At 47.0% G+C, this 23,218-nt stretch overlaps 1 protein-coding gene across 1 annotated transcript; it reads left to right on the top strand.

Annotated features, from left to right (window-relative positions):
- Positions 1-7,823: 7,823 nt before the first annotated feature.
- LOC149344793 (uncharacterized) lies at positions 7,824-9,323 on the top strand. The gene has a single exon (XM_089547307.1). The coding sequence runs from the start codon at positions 7,824-7,826 to the stop codon at positions 9,288-9,290; it is 1,467 nt and encodes a 488-aa protein (XP_089403433.1). The 3' UTR covers positions 9,291-9,323.
- Positions 9,324-23,218: the final 13,895 nt, after the last annotated feature.

The following is a 23,218-nucleotide window of genomic DNA, read 5'->3' as shown; positions in this document are numbered from 1 at the left end:
GATTAGAACTGTGATGCAGAAACACAGATAAAACCTTAGCGCAATACAATGTTATATGCATGTGCGGGGACTGCGTGCTCGCATTAACGTGGTCGACACTGGCCTGCTCATGTGAGAACTGCTTGCGGCCGAGTCCGGAGTGTGGGAGGGGACAGTTATATTGTCACGAAGGCGGCGAAGCTGGCAGTGGCACGGGACGGAGCACTCGCGCTACACTGTAAAAACAAATGCTACACAGTACAGAGAAACCCGCTGGTAATGCGTTGCCGGAGGGTTTTCCGCAACATGAACTACAGCTACTCCGTCCGACGGTTGTCACATTCTTGGTGACGGAAAGTTTCGTTATGCTATGCACGCGAACGAAATCGTTTTGTCACAACGAATGCTTCTGTTGTGTTGCTATTAAAGGTCCCGTAATGTGTATGCATACTTCCTCCGTTCACTTGGAAGTAATCTGATCTAGAACGGAAATAATCTGCATGGTAATTATGCACTATCGAGAGCAAAAATAACAGACCCTGCCAGCGCCTGCCGATCCGCACCAAACTGCATGCGTGCGCCGCCTGACGAAGCACTCCTAGTGCCGGGACCAGCGCAGTGTCGTGCGCCCATCTCGAGGAGTGCTATGCATTGCACGCCACTGCGCTCGTCTCAGCATCTGGAGCGCTTCGTCAGGCGGCGCTCGCATGCAGTTTGGCGCGGATCGGCACGTGCTGGCAAGGGTCTGTTATTTTTGCTCTTGATAGTACTTTCAGTAGTACACGCACATGCGTCTGTGTATAGCTTCTGCCCAGAATGTTCACTGCAGATATAGCAGTCCAGAGGCCGAGGAAATTAGTGTTATGTACAAAGAAGACGTTTGGGCTAGTTGGTGTGAATTCGTGGTGGAAAAATAGCGCAAACTAAGACAGAGAACACAGAACAAGAAGGGAGACACAAGACTTTCATGCACATTATGTATTGCATACGTACAAAAGAATGCAGCTTAGAATGAAAGAGTGGTAAGTGTTTGGGTGAGTACAAGTACATACATTTTATTTTCATGACAAACTGCACACATTGTACCTCTAAACATTGCTGTTGGATTCATCTGAAAAGCATAAAAAAATCCTCATTTAGTAGACACACAACACCAATTATAAATTTCACAAACACATTTGAACCATCCGATATTAAACAATCGGCTTTCGTAGAAGCTTGTAAAAGCCATTTGCTGAGAACCAAACCAATATGATTCACTGCCTAAAATTCATTTCTCATAACAGTAAACAGTAAAAACCACAGGGCCAGGAAGAAGCAAACAAAATGCGCTTACTCGGACAACACTGTGTGCATGAAAGACTTTACGGTTGTCTACCATTTTGTGCAAATAGAAAGTAGCTGAGGATGGGTGCCAAATACAATTCGATGCAGATGCCTTTCATTACATAGTCTTCAATGCACAACTCAGCGAGCAAGGAACATTGGTAACATCTGAAAAAGGCCGGACACTTGCCCACGAGCATGATGATGATTGTGATTTTTATGGCGCGAGGGCAACTGAGGCCAAAGAGCACCATGGCACAAGGTATTTTCTTCATCTCAACGTGGGGCCAACGAACCATTTGGCAGGCATTTCACCCTAAAGAAGACGAGCACCAGGCGAGGAGAAAGCTTGTACTTATTGGATTGGTGGTTACCCAGCACTTGCCCACAAGCAATCAGGAAACATACTTTTTCCAAACCTTATGCTTTCAGTCATAGTTTCCATTACGTCAGCATGTGCAAGAAAATGTACTAATCTCTGATGTCAATGAAAATACAGTCACAGGTGCCGGTTGCAACTCACTAAGGTATTCAAATATCTCTGCAGTCTGCCTCACGAGGAACAGATGCTCAATTTTCCAGAAAGGGCTCTTTGCAGAAATTTAACCGAAATTTAATTTTTGCTCAAAGTTTCAGATACACACTCTTATTCAAATTAAAAACATAATTTGGCTACTGTGCTCTCGTCACGCCAAGTCTCGAGTTTGCATCAGTAGCTTGGAATAGTCCCTCTGTTACCTCTGGCAATGAAATCGAAAATGTTCAGCAGAAGATTGTACGCATCCTTTGTGATAGAAACGACGGCGCTCCATATATCTAAGACTACGACTTTCTTCTAGCAGACCTTGGTATGTCTACTCTTTATGACAGGTGACTCACGCGTGACATGCATTTTCTACATAAAGTTGTGCTCAGCTCTATTGACTGTGAGCAGTTACTGATGTCCCTACGATTTCGTGTGCCTCAGGGAAAAACCACCAAATGCTATGACAAATTATATCCTGACATGCATGCCATTTCACCAATGACTCGTTTGCAAATATCACAATTTAACTTTTTATGACACAAAAATATTTGCCTAATTTCCTGTTTTCATTGTTCATTTCATTATGCTTGTTTTTCTTCACTATTATTATCATCGTATTTGTGATTATTTTTATGATTATGTATGTTCACATTATGGTATTTGTATTAGTGTGCACTCGTTTAGGCCAATTGGCGGTTCAGGCACATTTAAAATAAAATATCTACCTATCTATTTAAGCAGAAGCCCAGCACCAAGGTACTCACGAGCTGTTTGAAGCAGTGTGTGCAAGTTCTCGTGCCGACATGTATAGAGGTACTTTTGAATGCACACTGTCCAAGTCTTCATCATCCGCTCCAACCCTCTGGTGGCAAAATTTTTCTCTAAACAAAGAGAGCAATTTTGTTTATGTTAGACTAGTAATATTAAATTTTACTACATACTAGGTACTTCTTGTCATTCAACCCCAGACTAAACCATACCAATGATCATCATGTTTTGAATTTTGTTGTATATGATCACAAAATGGGGTGTAATTAACATGTTAGAAATTCTGATGAAAATAAATCTGACAAAGTATTGTTTACAATAATCTGCGCCCAAGGAAGAAGGAAGCTAGCCAGATAGCCTGGACGAATGTTTTCAGTTTCATGCAAGCATCATTACCCTTGCACACAAAATGTACAATTTAGTGGGTTTCACCTTTCAGAATGGAATTTAATGCTTCAAACATCTATATGTGCGAAAAAAATTTTAACCTTCCATTCAACACAAAGGAAAGAAAATTCCTCTGGTTTTTCTTCACAAGCCTCTGCAAGTATACAATTCAGAGAATCTACTATGCAAGTACGTGAATCTACCAGCATGTGACAATGACGAGAAAGGAGACAAAACAGGCGCTGACTCGCAACTGAAGTTTATTGGAGTGAGCAGGGAGTACACAGAAAAGCCAAACAACACCACAAACCACACAGTTACAGATAAGCTATACCACAACATGAGTAAAATACCGCCCTTAACTTTCCTCTCATCTAGATAGTCCAACTCTTTGCATAATAATGCGATCGACAGCACACTCACATTCATCGCCGAGTCAAAAGATGTGTCTAGCCTCTACAATTTTCCGGTTAATCTGCTCCGAATGTATCGCCAAAATGAGTGTTGCCAAAAGGAATGGCTAGCAGCCTTCACATCCCTTGCGATGTACAGATGTACGACCATTTCGACCAATCGAAAAGCGTGACATTTCTGTCGAGAGCTTCTGCTTACAACGATGAGGCATTAAAGGCATCCGCCTTAATAGAAAAAAGCGACTACTGCTTACTTACAATAAACGCTTTCTCTGAGCAAGCAATGAAAGAGAGCTGTCACTCATGAAACCTCTCGTCGTTCTTTTTACAAAAAAGGAATTTAAAAAAGGTTGCAATGCAAGAATCCCTGCCGTAATAGTATTCTCCTCACACTTTGGTTACACAAGCCAAGGCTTTTAACAGTGTGTGTTTTTGCAAGTGTTCATTTTGAAGCATTATCCGGTTGAAGCGACACAAAATATTTACTTCCCCATGAACCTGTGCGTGTAGCATAATCACAGAAAATATTTTTTTCACTGGACAGAAATACAACAGCATAGTGGCGTGACTGACACACAACAGGCTTCGGTGTCAGTGCAAGACAATGATCTGAAATCCTACACAACAGACCTGCGACATCACAACGGCTAAATCCCTGATAGTAGTATTTAATAGCCATCATGCTCGTGCGCGACAGGTGGGAGCGTTTTACTGCGAAGCAACAGTAAACCTTTGCCACTAGTCTAAACAAAAGTGCGCCTCATCGCGACTTCCACTAAACTTTTTTTCTGCCAGTGCAACAAAGCAAGTACAGAAGGGGCTCGAATGGCAACGATACGACGTGTTAGGCTATCACGTCATCATCTTAAGATAAACAATGTATGTGGTCTACGTTGCGGATCTCCAATCAGCCTCGAGAAGACAAAGATGCTTATAAAAAAAGAACAAAGCAAGAAGCTCTCAAACCTCACAGTGAACACAAAAGTAGCAGACCATCTAACCTAGCCAATAGTTTGAAACTAAGCAGCAGAAGAAAATATCTTAAGGCCGGGTCTGAGCGAACAGAAAATCATGGAGGAAACCTGAAAGCAGCAACAAGCAATGAGAGTGGTGTTGCCTCGATGTTCATTGTCAATAACTATTGCTCAAAGAAAAGGAATCCAGGGTGTAAGAAATACAGCATTTCGTACTATGCTTTCAGCAAATGCAGTGAGAATGAAACAGATTAGAGACTTGTCTTAGAACATTTGCACTCTTTACTTTGCACCAGAGGAAACTAAATTTGTGTGTAGTTCACCTACTGCTTGCCACTGTCCTAGAAGGAATGAATTCAGGTCTCGAAATGTCTACAGAGAGAATACTGATGCTGCATGTGCATTTCTCTCTAGACTCCCTCGTTTATTCCTTCGCTTAGGTTCAGAAATCCACCGAGAGAAGTGAGACAGTTACTGCCCCATTTCCTTTCCTCAAAAACCAATTTTCATTTCATTTCTCTGAACTGTCCTGAAATGTGTATAAGTTACCAATTTTTTTAGTGCCTAATTATATACTATAATTTTTGCAAGGAATATGAGGTTGATGAACAGAAAAAAAGTCTGGAATGGTACCTTTCGTAACATGGCACCTGGACAAAGAGCTGACCCACTGGGTGTCCCCAGGGGCTCTGCTGCGAGGCGTCCCTAGCAACAGTAGCCGATTGTCCAGATCCAAAGGAACCACGCGAATGATTACCGAAAAGTTTAAGTTTAAGGACAGCAGATGCATGAACACAAAACAGCTTTTCAGCACTGTTGCAGTGGGATGAACGGTTCCAAATCTCTAAACTATACCTGGTAATAAATTACCAGAAGACCATCTCAAGCGCAGAATGATCTCAAAGCACATTCGACACGCACTACCAACATGGACAGTTTGTGCTTAATTGAATCCAAAAGTTTACGCTGATCGACCAATGTTACTTCATATAGAGACAGAAAGAGCATGCACGTTGTACTGATGTTACCGTGAGCATAACATGCGACGAGACACAGGGTTACAATACAAATAAAAACCGCTTTCAAAATTTGAGAACGAATTGCTCACCTTCTCACAAGTTCACCAAAGCGGAGACGTTGCCGTGTGGCTGCCGCCAAAGCCACTCGCGATGCACAACAATAATATTGCAATGCCGCTGACTCTCCTTGAGCAGTTTTCAGTCGAATTAAACTTCAAACTGTTTGCACCGACCACCGTACACCGCAACAAGCATGTGTGCACGGAGGAAATAAAATTAATGCGGGGAAGTCGGCCGCGCAAAAAGCCGAACGCGACGCCATTTGCAGAGCTATGGTGGCTAGCAGAGCTGCACGGGAAATTCATAGCGCCATTCGCGTATTCGTGTCCAAGCTCACGTCGCTGACGCCGCAAAAGCGCACCACGTTGAAAACATACCAAATGTATTTAATTTTACCGTAGCTTTGTTAGCTGACAACCTGAATGGTTTTACATATTAATATTTTTCTTTTCGTTGCATGAACGTTGTTACCACCAGGGCCCTTGGCCATGGCGAAGTCGAAGCGCTAGCCAAGCCCGCAGTCGGAACTATGCGCGGAGTACGCGTGCAGCTGAGTGAATGGGTGCTTTGGAACGGTTTTTGTTCTTCTGTGTTCGCTGCGTGCGTCCTGCGCGCTGTATTGTCGTTACTGTGTGTTTATATGTGCGGCCCGTACGCCGCATTGGAGTGTACGACGCTTGCTGTCCCATGCGGCATCGATGCATAGTAAAACGACCGTGCGGAATGTGCGTTACAATGCCCTGCACGAAAGAGGAGACTTGAAGCCGGCGGGAAAGCTGCTCACCCTCGTTGGACTGCAAGAATCTGGCGAGGAACAGTCAACACGCGTTTCAGTGGATGATTGCGTTTATCAAGCCAAAAAATTCAGCACTGGTCAACAGCACTGATGAGCTGCTGCTGCGTTATGATAAACACCTGTCTAATGTTTATTACAAGCTTGTTGGATGTGAACGTGGCCATGAGTGGTATTCGTCGAGCAGCGGCCCTCAGGAGGTAGAACCAGTGGATACCTGAAGACGATTACTGTTTGCCCGCGCCCTGGCGCCTCGCTTCCAACTGCATGCGTTGGCGTTAATTATATCTGAATTCCACACGTAGCTGAACTCTCGCAATCATTACAGCCGCATCGTTCAAACGTGCCGTGTGAAAAGCACCCTTTTCCATAATTTTTTGAGGGAGCGGGTGGTGGGAATGAGTCGCTGCTGAAATGTCATTCTTTATCATTTTAAGCTTATTTTCGAAATATATGCCAGGATGGCCCATTCTTGCCTCTTGGTTGCTCTGTAAGCTATGTATTTATTGGGCAGAAATTTCTTTGCTGTTGTATTGGCACAGGGTTAATGATTCTCATTCTACTGTGGTGACACATCCTTGTATACACTCCTTGCAGAATGCCGAATGGGGTACCAAATTACTTAGCAGAGAGTATGCCCTGTGATAAATGCGAGGAACGTTACTGATTTACTTCACACTTGGCATGTTCTGTTGCCGTTAGTGGTTACGTATGCCTTGGTGCCTGCTGCTTTCCAATGTAGGGGTGAGAGGCATGTCAAGCTACACTTAGCAGCGTTTTCCCTCCACTCTCTACTGGTGAACATGGTAAAATAAAATGAACATAATGCATGTTTGCTGAGACTTAGCTTAGACTATATTTCATTTATTTACTCTCAGGGTCTATCGCCGCCAGAGAGTGGAGTGGGTGCCTAATGAGAATGTATGAAGTTCTTGCTTCTTTTGCCGCTTGTCCTTAGCATTGTGTCGGGTGCTTGGACCCCGTCAGGCAGAGTGCATCTGCCTTTTGCCCCTGTATCCGAGGCCTTTTTGTCTGAAATAAAGATCTATCTATCTAAAATACATGTGTAATAGGCAGATTAGTTAAAGTGATTATACACAGCATACTTGAAGGCGTCGGATGCAGTGATGGACACGACGAAGGCAGAGAAGATATGACAGTTGGAAACGTAGAAAAGTAGAGATCTGTGTGAGTTCGCACAGGACTTAGGTGGACACTAGCAAAAAATTAAGAAGGTGCAGAGGACTGAGGCCAGAGTTAAAACTAGTTTAACACAGAAAAGCACCTCCCAGCAAGACAAAATAGCACATTCAAGCATTTACGTGAACACAGAACATGGAAAATAAAACTCCTTTTTGGGCGGAAGAAAAGCCAAGGCACACTGCTCATTGTGATGTTGCTTAAAAAGTTGGTGTCTAGTTGTTCACCTTCATATCTGGTCCTTCGACACCTAGCAACTGAAATGCCATCTAGAAGGAGCATTTCCAATCACTGTAATTTCATGGGAGGTGCACATCTCCAGATGTCAGAGGCTTTGTGTCTCATCTTGGTGGGCTCGGCAGCAGCGCATCGGAAACGATGTTCAGGAGCCATTTTTGCTTCATTCTTCAGGTGCTGGTGGGCCTGTTGCAAGTGCAGCCACCTGTCTTCTGCTTGCCTGGACTGTCTGCCGTCATCGCCGATATCAACAACGACCTACTGGCACGTGCTGATGTGACAAGCGTCAACAGAATCATCGAACCGGCAGCCGGGATTTCTGCGCATGCCCCGACGTCTGGGACGGCAGAGCACGTGGTTCACCAAGCCTTTAAAAGGAGCCCTGCATCTGCGTTCATCTTCAGTGGGCTCGGCAGCAGCGCATCGGAAACGATGTTCAGGAGCCATTTTTGCTTCATTCTTCAGGTGCTGGTGGGCCTGTTGCAAGTGCAGCCACCTGTCTTCTGCTTGCCTGGACTGTCTGCCGTCATCGCCGATATCAACAACGACCTACTGGCACGTGCTGATGTGACAAGCGTCAACAGAATCATCGAACCGGCAGCCGGGATTTCTGCGCATGCCCCGACGTCTGGGACGGCAGAGCACGTGGTTCACCAAGCCTTTAAAAGGAGCCCTGCATCTGCGTTCATCTTCAGTGGGCTCGGCAGCAGCGCATCGGAAACGATGTTTAGGAGCCATTTTTGCTTCATTCTTCAGGTTTGTTCTTATATGCCTACTAAATGCTTCCGCAGCGATAACCGTTGTCTATTGCTGCTGCCTTGCCCACTATGCATTGCGTACTTTTTATCTGATGTCCGGTCATTCACAGAAGATCTATTGTCATGCGGTGACATTGAATCTAACCCCGGTCCAACACAGGAGGATATGTTGCTTCAGCTTGTTTCAGGCCAAACCAATATGACTGCCTCTATTAACCAGTTACTGGAAAAACAGAATACGCTGGAGGATAAAATCGGAGGTTTAGCTGTTCGCATTACCAACCTGGAAGACAAACTATCCTGTCTGGCATCTATAAACAAAGTGGTCAGTGATCTGAAAGAAACGGTAGCTCAACTTGAGCAAGATAATTCATACATGCTAAAAAAAATTGATGATTTAGAAAACAGGAGTAGGAGAAATAACTTGATTGTTTATGGTTTGGAGGAGGGTGACGAAGAAACTCCTACTAGTCTTCAGAATGCGATCCGGAAAGAAGTCTTTGAAGAAAAATTGAAAGTTGAAATCAATAGCATAGAGAGGTGTCACAGGCTGGGAAAAAAGAAGAAAGATCAAAGCCGCCCCGTAATTATGAAGTTTCAGGACTACAGAGAAAAACTTTCGGTGTTACAGGCTTGTTCGAAGCTGAAAGGAACCAAATTCTCTGTGGCTGAAGACTTTTCCAGCCGAGTTCGTGAAATTAGAAAAAAGCTGTGGCAAAGCTGTGCAGTGGAGAAGGCTAACGGCGCTAAAGCCAAACTGATATTTGATAAGCTGGTTATCGACGGTGCTATGTTCGGATGGGACGAAGTGAAGAATGAGCGCTATCGTATATCTAAAAAGAGGGAATGACAGACGCATATTATGAACAAAAGGTTCACACTGATAAACGTCAACTGTCGAATATTGTCAGCAAAGCTACGCAACTTGAGGGCCTGCTGTTGACGCATGATGTAGAAATCGCTGCACTCACTGAAACCTGGTTGGGGAAAAATATTTTTGACAGCGAATTCGTACCACAAAACTACAAAGTTTTTCGCAAAGACCGAGATGGAAGGGGCGGTGGAGTGGCCATACTGTTCAAATCTTCACTGCAAGTCTTTAGAATGCCAGATATTGACGATGTAGAAGGCATATTTTGTAAATTTTACAAAAACAATGTTCGTTACGTTTTTGGAGCCGTGTACAGGCCACCCAATTCCTCTGTAGCACTCCTAGTGAATCTAAAAGAATATATTGAGCGCCATATAAAACAGAATGATAGGTTAATCTTGACTGGCGATTTTAATTTACCAAACATAGACTGGACTGCCTTTTCGTATTCTAATAACATCATTGACCAAACTATGCTTGATATTTCTATTGCCTTTGACCTGCTTCAGGTAGTTAAAGATGCTACTAGAGTCCACAATGGTTCATATTCAATTCTTGATCTATTTTTTGTAAATGGCACTGTCAAAGAAAACGTCGAATGCTATGTAACGACCGGTATTTCTGATCACAAAGCTGTTGTACTGACATTGATGAATGCAAACTTTGATCGCCGAAATACTGTCAGTTTCTTTCCTAATTTTTCTCGTGCACATGATGAATCTATTCTTGATATGCTCGACTTTCATTATGACCGCTTTATGAATTTTAATGGAAATGTGAATGACTTATGGCTATTTTTCAAAAGTGTTGTCTTTCAGTGTATTGAACGCTTCGTTCCAAAAATTGCGAAAAAGTCCCCAAAATGTAACCCTTGGATAACACGAGAGACATTACGCTCACAACGAAAGCTAAAAAGAATGAAAAAAAGGTTAAAAGCAGGAAACTATTCCCAAACGATCATTGATGAACAAACAGAAAAACTAAAACAGCTGATTGCCCATGACAAGGAAAAGTACTTTTCTACTCAGCTACCTACCTTCATTAAAACATGCCCTGAGAAATTCTGGAGGCAGATAACTCCAGCTTCACGATCTCATGATACTTACAAAGTAAATGGAATATGTGAGCGTGATGATGCTTTGGTGTCCACGGCTTTCAATGACTACTTCAAATCGGTGTTTACGCAGGATGACAGCTCTCTTCCCTGCTATTCCGTGAATTTGCCTTCAATTCCTGATGTTGTGATTTCCGAGGCAGGTGTTCTCAATTTATTATTGAAGCTTGATGTAAAAAAATCTCCCGGACCAGATGACATTCCCAACGCATTCCTGAAGCGTTATGCAGAATGGTGTGCCAAGTTCTTATGCATCTTATTTAACAAATCACTAAATGAAGGATCATTACCGGATGACTGGAGAACGGCAAGAATCAAGCCAATTCACAAAACTGGAGACAAAGCATCTATTAAGAATTACCGTCCGATATCGTTAACATCTACAGCATGCATGGTTTTGGAACACATCATTCATAAACATATAGCAGATTTTCTGGAACAAAACAATTTTCTAACTAATGCACAGCATGGCTTCAGACGAGGATTTTCCACTGCCACTCAGCTAGTACAAACTATACATGATTTTGCGCAGGCAATAAATGAAGGAAAGCAGACTGACGCTATATTTATGGACTTTAAAAAAGCATTTGATAAAGTTTCGCATAACAAGCTTCTTCACAAATTAGGTAATGTACTAAAAAATGACAAATTACTCGCATGGATTACAGCCTACTTAAGAAACCGTCGTCAGTTTGTAGTAGTAAATAATTCCCCTTCCCCTCTAGTTCCTGTTGATTCCGGCGTTCCCCAAGGATCTGTTCTTGGGCCACTACTCTTCTTGATTTTTATTAATGACATTGTCGATAACATCTCAGTTTCTGTTAGATTGTATGCTGACGATTGTGTGTTATATGAAAAGATTACTACTACTGAGGACCAAGTACGGTTAAATAACGATTTCACTTAAGATAATAACATGGTGTGACCAATGGCAAATGTGCGTTAATTATGATAAAACAGTGTTCATGCGTATAACCCAGAAAAAGAAGCCTCTTTTGTTTAACTATACTGCTAAAAACAAAGTTCTCTCTCAAGTGAATACTTACAAATACCTAGGTCTGCGGATCTGCAATAACCTCTCCTGGACAGAGCACGTTGACAACGTTACAGCTAATGCCCTACGCAAACTATTTTTCCTCCGACGTGCTCTGAAGCTCGGCCCCCCCAGTGTACGTTCACTTTCGTATAACACTATTATTCGCCCTATGTTAGAATATGCCGTCATAATCTGGGATCCTTTCACTAAATCTAACATTGCTAAATTAGACAGAGTCCGAAAGAAAGCAGCACGGTTTATTTACAATTCATATAACCGCACATCTATCACTGCACTTCTTAATCAAAGTGGTTTGCTTCCAGTCTCTCACAGAAATCGCATCTGTCGTCTAAAATTTTTATTTCAGTTAATCAAAGGTCAGTACAATATTGACACATCCAATATTATATCGTTCTCCTCAGGGTACAACACAAGACAACGCCATGATTTTACAGTAACACCATTAAACGCACGAATTAACACCTTTAAGTACTCCTTTTTCCCCAGAACGATTACATACTGGAATAATCTAACTAATGATGCAGTAACCCAAACTTCACTAAAAAGGTTTGAAAGCCACCTTTAACTTTTTTATAATGTCCTACCGCTACATTTCTTTGTTTCGTTTGTACTTTTTGAAATTGTGTTCTTGATCTTAAATTGTTGATCAATTGTTCTTGTATTGTTTGCTTGTTCCTGAGGTCGTTTTTGTTTCCAGAATTTATGTATTGTGTGCCCACCCTGCTAAGGTCTTGTAAAAGATCGCAGTATCAATAAATAATCTTACAAACTAGATAGTTTGGTAGATATAAACATTACCGCATGCAAGAGTCATGTGGTAGCCTTGCAGGGGATGTATTTTGTAAGACTTACAGCATGTTGTGCAGTGCTGGCATGATTCAGTATTTACATTGCAGTAATATGTTAGCACAGGCTAGAAAGTTTGTAACTGAGCAGAAAAAAAACAATATTCATGCCATGTCTTAGCCACATTCTTAGTACCATATAAAACATAGTGCATATAAGGAACTCCTCATTTTTTTTGTCAACTTTTTCTTTCTGAGCACTGGTCTTTTGAAAGTTAGCAGGGTTCTAGTCTTCTGTAGCTGTCGACTGCCCCACGTGCTTGTCAAAGCTGCCGAGTTGGTGATGGGTTGTGTCAGTGCAAGCTAAATAAAAGGTGGATAAAAAATTCATAAAAATTCAGCGCCCGTCCTGTGTTTTTCGCGTTCCTTCTGTCCTTGTTCCGTAGCGCTGTTGTGAATCTGTTTATTAAGCATGAACCAACTAGCCCACACCAGAATCCTCTTAAAAAATTCATGCTTCCAGAGTACATTTCAGAAAAAACAGCTACTATTTCCTACTCAGAATGAGGGAACAGCACCGACAGTGCAGATCCTGCTTGTCACTACAGCAATAATGGCTGCTCACTGCTTTTTGGCAGCGTTTCATTTATCTGCAGGAAGACCAGGCATGAATGGCCGGCTATAGGTACCTAATAAATTAAACATTAATTAAACATTGCAATGAGCAATATTTTGTTGTGCCTGTGCTTTTGTTATTCATGAACGAGTTAGCATTTTTGATTGATGGTTGTGTAGCAAAGATGTGACTGCTACATTGCACTGCGTTCACAGATTTGTTTGCCCATGCTTTTGGCTTTCTCAGTGGTTCGTTTCCTTATCAAACGGCAGACGGAAATTCGGCTTTCAACTTGTGCACTTTCATCATGTTTGTAATGTATTTTCAGTTGATGTTCAATTTCAATTTGGAGAAGTTGTCTAACCATTGTCTGTGTCTAAATGTTTTGTTAAGTGTTTACCTCATTACGCTGCATTTATAAGTTATTTAATAAATGCATTTATTAATTGTTACCCTGGCATATGGCTAGCAACATGGTGAAAACTTTTTTTGAAGTCAGGGCTCTTCTTTTAACGTTATAGCAAAGTAAGGCCTTGGTTATTTAACGCTGCTCACAATTTGTAGCAATCCCTCAACGTTGAAGCAACAATATGCGTCACTTATATATATAGGTCTAATTCGATTATCACACCCCCCCCCCTGGGAACTTCACCTTAGCATATGGGGTTAATAACTCATTAGACATGCTCATGCTTGTTCGCCATGCTAGTTTCCGGACATTGTGGAACGAGAGTTAACCACACAGGTTGGAAATGGGACGTCATGTGGTGCCTAGTGCGGGATCCAACTGTTACGGTATGTAATACGTTTCAGAAAATGCATAATACGGCCGGCCACCTTCACGAATGTGTTACGGATGTTCCATTGATTTTAGATGCAACAGAGCAAGCGTTCGTTCTATTATGAAGAGTTTGTACGTAATACCTACGGAATTTTTTTACAGTGTAGGCCAGCGGCCATTAAATCATCTCATAGCCATCTGTCGACCCGTCTCATTCCTCGACTGGCCGTCAAGTAACATTTTATGTGAGGTGCTGGGGTCCCTTCATCGCCATCCTGACCACGGAGCTTCGGCGTCCTGCGCCTTCGGGGTACGCCACGAAGAGGCACGAATGATACGACGGCCTCACCACTGTGGCGTATGGCAAAGTGTCGGCCTTCCAGATAGGATTTTACAAAATCGCGCACCCTAACGGGGAAATGCATCATGTCAAGGGATTCCAGATAGCAGCATGAGTGATATTGTCACGTTGGTAATCAGTGGCTGAGGGTCCACAGCGGGTCAACAGACGTGCGCATCCAGATCACTTTCACTTTCACACACCCACTTCCTCTTCTTCTTGAGAGGCGCTTCCGTCTGCACGAGCGCTGGCGTCATTAGCCCCCCTCCTGCGAAGGCATGGACCCGATACCGCCACGAACGCAGGGGTGGTCTCGAGAAGAGTTAGTGCGCCCTTTCGTAGTAGGGCTTCAGGCGAACGACGTGGACCACCTCGGGGCGGGGGTGGCGGCGAGATTGATGGGGCTCGTGAGGGACGACTTCATAATGCAGGGCTCCAAGGCGTCGCACAATTCGGTAAGGACCGAAATAGCGGCGCAAGAGCTTTTCACTTAGGCCGCGTCGTCGGATTGGGGACCAAACCCAGACGAGGTCACCTGGGAGGTATTCAACAAGCCGTCTCCGTAGGTTGTAGCGTTGTGCGTCCTGGCCCTGTTGATCTTGAATTCGAAGCCGTGCGAGTTGGCGGGCAGCTTCGGCGCGTTGTAAGAAGGATGCAACGTCGTCATTTGGGTGGTCTTCGTCATGGGGCAGCATGGCATCGAGTGTTGTCGCCGCCTGACGGCCATAAACGAGGCTAAAGGGTGTCATGTTGGTGGTTTCTTGTACGGCTGTATTATACGCGAACGTGACATAGGGCAGGACGTCGTCCCAGGTTTTATGTTCTACGTCCACGTACATGGAAAGCATGTCTGTAAGCGTCTTGTTTAGACGTTCGGTCAGTCCGTTAGTTTGGGGATGATAAGAAGTCGTCCTACGGTGACTGGTGTGACTAAAAACTAGAATATGGTGCAAGAGCTCAGAGGAGAAGGCAGCCCCTCTGTGCGTAATCAAAACTTGTGGAGCTCCATGACGTAAGACGATTTGATGCACAAAGAACTGGGCTACTTCGAGGGCGGTGCTACTCGGAAGGGATGCTGCCTCTGCATAACACGTGAGGTAATCAGTGGCTACTATTATCCACCTTTTCCCGGAGCCTGATGTAGGGAAAGATCCCAGCAAGTCCATGCCGACTTGTTGAAATGCTTTCGAAGGCGGCTCAACGTGCTGGAGGAATCCGGCTGGCTTCACGGGCGGGACCTTACGGCGCTGGCAATCCCGGCAAGTGCGGACGTAGTGTGCAACGTCATGACCCAGGCGCGGCCAGTAGTACTTCTCTTGAATTCTGGCTTGTGTTCTAGTAATCCCAAGGTGGCCGGAAGCTGGTTCGTCATGGCAGGCGTGAAGAATTTCATTGTGTAGAGACACGGGGACGACCAGCAAGTACGGCCTAGTGTTGGCAGCGAAGTTCTTAAAGAGAACACCGTTACGTATGCAGAGAGACGACAAAGAGCGTCTGAAGGCTTTAGGAACTGTGCTGCTGGCTGCTTCAAGATAACGAATGACGTCGCGAAGATCGGGGCCGGCGCGTTGATGCTCGGCGAAATCGTTGGTATGGAGGGCACTAAGGAATATTTCTTCCTCGTCAGCAGCATCATCCGGAGCTGGTTGCACGGGAGCACGAGATAAACAGTCTGCGTCTGCATGTGTGTGACCGGATTTGTAGATGACGGTGATAACGAATTCTTGAAGTCGAAGGCTCCATCTAGCTAGGCGGCCGGAAGGATCCTTGAGATTGGTCAGCCAGCATAGGGCGTGATGATCGGTCACTACTTTGAAGGATCGGCCATAAAGGTATGGTCTGAACTTGGAAACTGCCCACACGATGGCAAGGCACTCTTTTTCAGACAGAATAGTTGGCCTCTGTCTTGGACTGAACTTGGAAACTGCCCACACGATGGCGAGGCACTCTTTTTCAGAGGCAGAATAGTTGGCCTCTTACTTGGAGAGTGCACGGCTGGCATAGGCGATGACACGTTCTTGGTCCCGCTGAACTTGGACAAGGACAGCACCCAAACCAACGTTGCTCGCATCGGTGTGGACCCGTGTGTCAGCAAGCTCATCAAAGTGCGCCCTCACGGGGGGTGACTGCAGGCGGCGTTGAAGCTCTTGAAACGCCTACTGCTGCGGAGGTTCCCACTTGAACGGTACATGCGCTTTTGTCAGATCAGTAAGGGGTGAAGCAATTTTATAGAAATTCTCCACGAAGCGGCGATAATATGCGCATAGCCCGAGGAAGCGACGAACTTTCTTTTGGTCACGCGACGGTGGAAAATTGGCAATGGCGGATGTTTTTTCAGGATCCGGAAGAACCCCTTCTTGGTTGAAGACATGGCCTAAAAACTTTAGCTCTTCATACGCAAAATGGCATTTTTCGGCTTTGAGAGTAAGGCCTGATGATGTTATGGCCTGCAAGACCTCCTCGAGGCGACTAAGGTGCTCCTCGAAAGACGGGGCAAAAACGATGACGTCGTTCAGGTAGACCAGACAAGTTTGCCACTTCAAATCCGCAAGGATGGTGTCCATGAGCCTTTGGAAAGTCGCGGGTGCCGAGCAAAGACCAAATGGCATCACCTGAAACTCGTACAACCCGTCTGGAGTGATGAATGCCGTCTTTTCGCGGTCTCTTTCGTCTACCTCAATTTGCCAATATTCAGACTTCAAATCCATGGAAGAAAAATATCTGGTGTTGCATAAGCGATCCAAGGCGTCGTCAATTCTGGGCAGCCGACATACATCCTTTTTAGTGATGTTTAACCGACGGTAGTCAACGCAGAATCGTAAGATGCCGTCCTTCTTCTTCACAAGCACTACAGGTGTCGCCCACGGGCTCCTAGAATGGCGAATAACGTCGTTTGCGAGCATTTCTTTCACCTGTGCGGTAATAGCCTCACGTTCTTTGGTAGACACTCGATAAGGTGACTGTCGGAGTGGCGGAACATTTTCGTCTGTAATAATGCGATGTTTAGCAAGATGAGTCCGCCCGACACGTGGCGAGGACGCGAAGGCACCACGGTAGCGACTGAGCCGTTCCCATACTTTGTCTCGCTGGTCGGGCGGCAAGGTTGGGTTAATATCGTACGTAACACCAGCAAGTCCGTCGGGCTCAGTTGTTGAAGCAGATGTTAAACTGTGCACACACCTATTTTCACTAAAAGCGTCAATATACCCCACAGTCGTTCCCTTGTTAAGGTGTTGGTGTTCGTTGCTGAAGTTGGTGAGAAGAACGTTGACCTTGCTATCTTCAAGAAAGACAACAGCCCTGGCGACGGAAATTCCTCTGTCCAGTAGCAACAGCTGCTTGCTTTCGACGACACCCTCAAGTTCCCGTATGTGCTTTGAGCCGACGGTTACCATCACACTGCAACGTGGAGGCACGGTCACGTGTTCGTCCAGAATGTGCAGCGCCGCTGGGAGAACACTATCCACCGATATGACCTTCTCGGTCGAGAACTTGACGGACTGCGATTGCGGGTTGGTTGGTTGGTTTATGGGGTTTAACGTCCCAAAGCGACTAAGGCTATGAGAGACGCCGTAGCGGAGGGCTCCGGAAATTTCGACCACCTGGGGTTCTTTAACGTGCACTGACCGCACAGTACACGAGCCTCGAATTTCTCCTCCAAATAAATTCAAGCGCCGCGGCCGGGATCGAACCCGCGTCTTTAGGGCCAGCAGCCGATCACCATAGCCACTGAGCCACCGCGGCGGCTACGACTGCGATTGCTGATCAATAACTGCACCGTTTTCGGTCAGAAAGTCCATACCGAGTATGACGTCTCTGGAGCACTCGGCTAACACTACGAACGCCGCCAAGAATGTTTGGCCTCGCACGGTTACCCTCGACGTGCACGTTCCCGTAGGTGTAATTAAATGTCCTCCTGCACTGCGCATCTGTGGGCCATCCCAAGCGGTTGTGACCTTTTTTAGTGCCGCGGCGAATTGTCCACTAAGTACTGAAAAATCGGCACCAGTATCCACCAGCGCGGTAACATCGGCGCCGTCAACCAAAATCTCCAAGTCGGCAGTTGGTGCTGTCTTACTTTGGGGATGTCGAGGCGTTCGGTCTCGGCTGCGGTGCGTCGAAGGAGGTCGGCATCGAGGAAAGGCATCGTGGCCATTGATGGGTGCGTCAGGACATCGGCTAGTTTTGAGGTACGTGGGCTCAATAATCGTCGGTACGGCTACGGAATTCGGCGTTGGTTGAGAACTGTCTTGTGGCGATGGACGATCTTGTATACTTTGTCGTTGAGCAGCCGCACCTCCAGGGGCTGCTGCATCTAGTTTCCCCTGCGGGGACTCTGAGACTGGCCTCGCCCTGGGGAACTGTAGCGACGCGGCGATAGAGATCGAGAAAAACGGCGCTGTATGGAGTCCGCTTGCGATATGTAGTCACGTTGCGAGATGTCACGTTGGTAATCAGCGGCTGAGGGTCCACAGCGGGTCGTACGCCTTTTCAACGTCCATGGCCAGTACGGTACGTACATTGTGACTGCGAGTTGATGCTAGAACTGTTGACGCCAAGACCGCCAATCCATCTTCTGCACCTATGGACGTCCGAAAGCCGATTTGGGCGGGGTGATAGAAACAGCGGTGCTCAAGCCACCACGACAGTCGTGTGGCAAGCATTTTTTCTGTAAGCTTGCACAAAGTGGGCGTAAGCGATATAGGCCGGAAATTACCAAGGTCTGTCGGCGACATCCTCGGCTTTGGGATGGGGATCACAATAGCCAATTTCCAAGTTTCTGGTACGATGCCTTCTATTCATACCTTGTTGATGGTGGCGAAGAGTTGAGGGAGTGCAGCGGAACTCAAGTTCTTGTACACCTCGTACGGAAGAGAGTCCGGCCCGGGTGCAGTCTCCCGATGGCCCTCATCTATTGCTGCAAGCAACTCGGGCATGGAAAATGGGCTTGCGGTTCCCTCGGCGTCGGCTGTAGATGGTAGCCTATCGACACTATGCCGGAATGCCAGCCCAGGAGGCTCCTGTGATCCTTGGAGGCAACACAACATACTTGGGAAAACACTTCTGCGCTGCTTCTCTTGCGAAATCATCCGGAGCTAAGTTAGCAGAGAAGCATGCTGTGGCCGCTGCGTCAGGACGACGAGAACCGTGTTCCATACCGCGAAATGTTCGCCACAAAGAAGCATTCGATGACTTTATCGGAAACTGCTCACACCACGCATACCACTGCCTTCGCGAGAGATCACGCTCATATCTGCGAGCCTTGGCAGTAAGGTAATTCATCCTTGCGCGTGCTTGTGCAGAAGCCGAGTCTCGGGAGGCTGCCCTCTCCGCTTGTCGGCGAGCAGCCCACAAGTTAAGCAGACCCACATTTGGCGCCGGGCAATTGACGTCTGTCCAGGTGACAGTTGTAGCCTTATTAAGCGCAGTTTGTACGCAGTCCGTAAGTAGTGTAGATGACTGCAGAGAGAGATCCTTGAGGGTGGTGCGAAAGGTGTCCCAATTGACCACAGAACACCTACAGCGTAATTGGCGGACACGTAACGGATGAAGACCGATGATGATAGGGTGGCGGTCACTACCCCAGCAGTCAGGCTCCAGGTGCCGCGAGGGAGTGCCGGGACCTGACCACCACGTAAGGTCCGGAGCTTATGTTGAACTGCGAGCATGGCGCACAGCCCGCGTTGCTGAATCGGGATGGTTGAGTAAAACAAACAACGCATCCGCAAAGGCGTCCGGCACACGCCTACCACGGAGGCTTGAAGTGGGGTATCCCCAGTCTGGGTGAGGGGCGTTAGTCACCACCGACTAAAATAGGGCAGCCTGGGTGTTGATATCGGAGAGCTAATGACCACCCTAGATTAATGCGGGAGGAAGCTCCACCGGCGGGCCTTATGTAGTATGACCCGACAACATCAGTTGCCTTGGGAAACTTCACGGCCACTGCTACTAACTCCTGATATGAGGTACACCAGTTTTCTAGGGAAAGGCGAACTTGAGCAAATCGTGTATCAACATATACCACCGCCTTTCCTGGAGGGGCTACAGTGTGCACACGACGGTCGTTGATTGAAGGAGATATGTATCCATTAAATCCCGGAATAGATGGCAAGGCTTTGGTCTCCTGCAGTAGGAGGGCCCACACCTGGAGCTTGTTCATGCGAAGTCGATATTTGAGCTCTCCCAGCTTTGAGGAGAAGCCTCTGCAGTTCCACTGGAGCACGCCACAACAACGTGTACTCGCCATTTCGATTAAGCTTCCAAGCGTTGTAAAAGAACTGATGTCAGGTTAGATAACTTGGTTACCATAAATCGAAGGATGGATGTTGTAGAGTTATCCCACAGTGCAGCAGAAGACCTGGTAGAATCAGCGAACAACGCATGAGGGCTAGACGTAGTCGACGGTGCGGCAGCACTGAGTGGCGTGGAGGGGAATTCCAGAGTTGTTTTACGACGAGCAAGCAGTTTACGGTGCTGTCGTTGCTTAGAAACTAAAAGGCATGCGATTTGGTCGCCAACTGCTGCCATGTCCTCATGCCATGTCCTCAGGCTCCAGCATGCTGTGATTGTGTGTAGCCTAAAGGCGGCGGCAACCCTTCGGCAGTTTATCACTGTAAGACTGTTGGGCAGGGGCTGCAGGTGCATTGGATTCGGAAAGCTCCGGCCAGTCGACGTCATCCCACTGGAGGGCCGCAAACCTGTTGGATGTCTGTATTGAGGCTTTATTTGCAGTTGGAGGCACGAATTTGTGTATCCCACACCGAACCTTTTCAGTTGCCTTCTGTTTTGTTGGTCAAGTTGGAGAGGTGATCTCATGGTCGTCGGTCATGCAAAGTCCGCACCGGTAAGACGGTGTGCCTTGTGGCGTAGCCTGATCTTGCGTTGTAAAAGGGCATGATCGGCGCATATGGCCAAGTCTGAAACAGCTGTAGCAGTAGACAGCGCTCGGTTTGTATGGTCGAGGCCGCAGAATACAGCCATAGTAGTAAAGGCGTTCTGGAGGAGTTGGTGGACCTTGCAGTGTGACAATGCCGGCGCGCCCTTTGCCCGTAAACCCCGCTTGAATAACACGGTGCAAAGGGCAGTATAGCTCACGCTGGAGGGTGGCCGGATCTTCGGCCACGTCTACGTTGTAAACAACACAGCGTTGTAGGTCCGAACCTTCTACTAGGTACACCTGAACAGGCACCGAGATCTCGCTTGTTATCGATATACACTTGAGCATTTCCAGACGCTCAACAGCAGCCAGAGTCGGGAGCCACACAGCGATAGTATTAGATTTCGTTCTAGCCGTGAAGCCACGGAAACCTTTGATCCCAAAGCACGCGTCCAGGTTCGCCTGAAGAATCCTTTTCGGAATGTCTGTGAGGCATGCGTTTGCCAGAGCTTTAATGGTCACCTTATACGATACCGATCCCGGAGTCGGCAGAACCTGGTTGGCATTCGCTAGGCAGGAACGCTTGCCTTGTGAGCTGCTGTTGGCCGAAGACGAATCCTTGTGCAGTGCCTCCTGATGGGCGCTTTTGAGTACCGCGGGAAGCTGGCGCCACGGATGCAGGTGCTGAAGTCAAGTCCATTGGAGAGCTCTCCCCCTCACGCCGCGCGGTTGAAGCCCCGTCCAGAAGTGCAGGCTGGGCAGCCATTGCCAAGTTCCGCCCAGAGGGCAGAGCGCTCACGGGCTGAGGAGCATTTGGAGAAGGCAGGATGTGCGCTGCCGCCGATGGACCGGGAGAACGAACCAGGAGCTGGGACCCAGGCTCAGTTGTCAAAACAGGTACTGCTGAAGCCGTCGCGACGAGCGACGCCGGCGGAGTTACCTCCACCAGCGCGTCACCGGAGGCCCTAGGCCTAGTCTCGGAGCACAGTCCAGCTGCAGGGATGACTGTTGCACATTTGCTCAATGCCACACAGCCAGACAGCGCATAAGCTTCGGGATCCTCTTCAGATGGTGTGTAGTCAGTTCTCTTGAAATAGGGGACGTATTTACACGGATGGCGAGATTTTTCACAGGAGCAATGTGCGGCCACCGTAGCAGGGACACTTAGTCTTCTTTGCGCCCCACTTTAGAAGCAATACCACCAATAAATAGAGAGACCTGGCAGGCTGCACACCTCGAAAAGATTCCACGTCTTTGGTTTCTCGCTGGGGACACCACCGCTCTTTACCATCTTCTGTACTGTCAGCGCTCTGTACTATCTTCTCCTGCTTCCTGTTTTGCGTTCGCGCTGCTGATACATATGGGGACACCAGGCTGCAATCCACTAAATCTTTGGAACAGGTACCCAGACATATTGTTACGTGATGGCTATAAGTAGCACAGGTAATCTTCTAGGCAAACGATCGACGGCTTGGAATAGTCGCAATGCACACAAACGCGCACCTCAGCGTCGTCTTCGTTCCAAACACTTCGTCGTCCTCCCAGCGTCGGTAGCACGGCACCCCACACCAAAAGCACCGTCTCGGTACGGACTGCACAGGCAAGGGAGAGTGCCAGTTGTAAGGCTTGAGGCGGCTCACATGTACGATGTCGGTGCGGGGTGCAGCCGGCGAGGGCGGTGGATGACGCGGAGTGATCTCCTACGTGTCACCACGGTCACGGGATGTACGAAACATTGCAGCAGAGGTTAGGCAGGAAAGGGATAGAGAGAGGGGTCTTTCTCCGTATATCGCGGCAGTATTCGCCTGTGTATCGCCTGTATATCGCGGCAGCAGTTTTTCACACACGCCCACAAGGCGGGACCGGACCCAGAGCAACTCAAGGGAGTCAGGAGAGTAGGAGACTTCACAACCGTGATTGTCATGATGGCGTTTCTGATTTAATTGGGATGTCAACAACCGCTGGCGGGCGACAAGACAGGCGGCAATAGCGCGGGCGATGGCATCCCAAGCATAAGCACTCGGGGAGGCGGAGGCGGGCAGCATACTGTCGGAGAGCAGCAAAGCATCTTGGCCAAACAGAAGATAAAAAAGAGAGAAATCTGCTGTGTTGTGACGTGTGGAATTGTATGCGAATGCTACAAATGGAAGGCTAATATCCAAGTTGCGGTGACCATATTGTCACGTAGTGGTGACTGCAGTCCGGCGAACAGGAAAACAGCGAGGATGTCTTCGCAACGGAACTCTTTATTCGGGCTGACTTGCGCCCGCAAAGAACTGAATCACTCGGCGGCGGCGTAGCAAGAAGCGTGCTCGGCGGTCGTCGAACAGAGAATTC

This window comes from Amblyomma mixtum, chromosome 5 (genome assembly GCF_055824585.1).
Source record: "Amblyomma mixtum isolate Tamu chromosome 5, ASM5582458v1, whole genome shotgun sequence".
Lineage (NCBI taxonomy): Eukaryota > Metazoa > Arthropoda > Arachnida > Ixodida > Ixodidae > Amblyomma > Amblyomma mixtum.
This window is presented reverse-complemented; position numbering and strand designations above follow the sequence as displayed.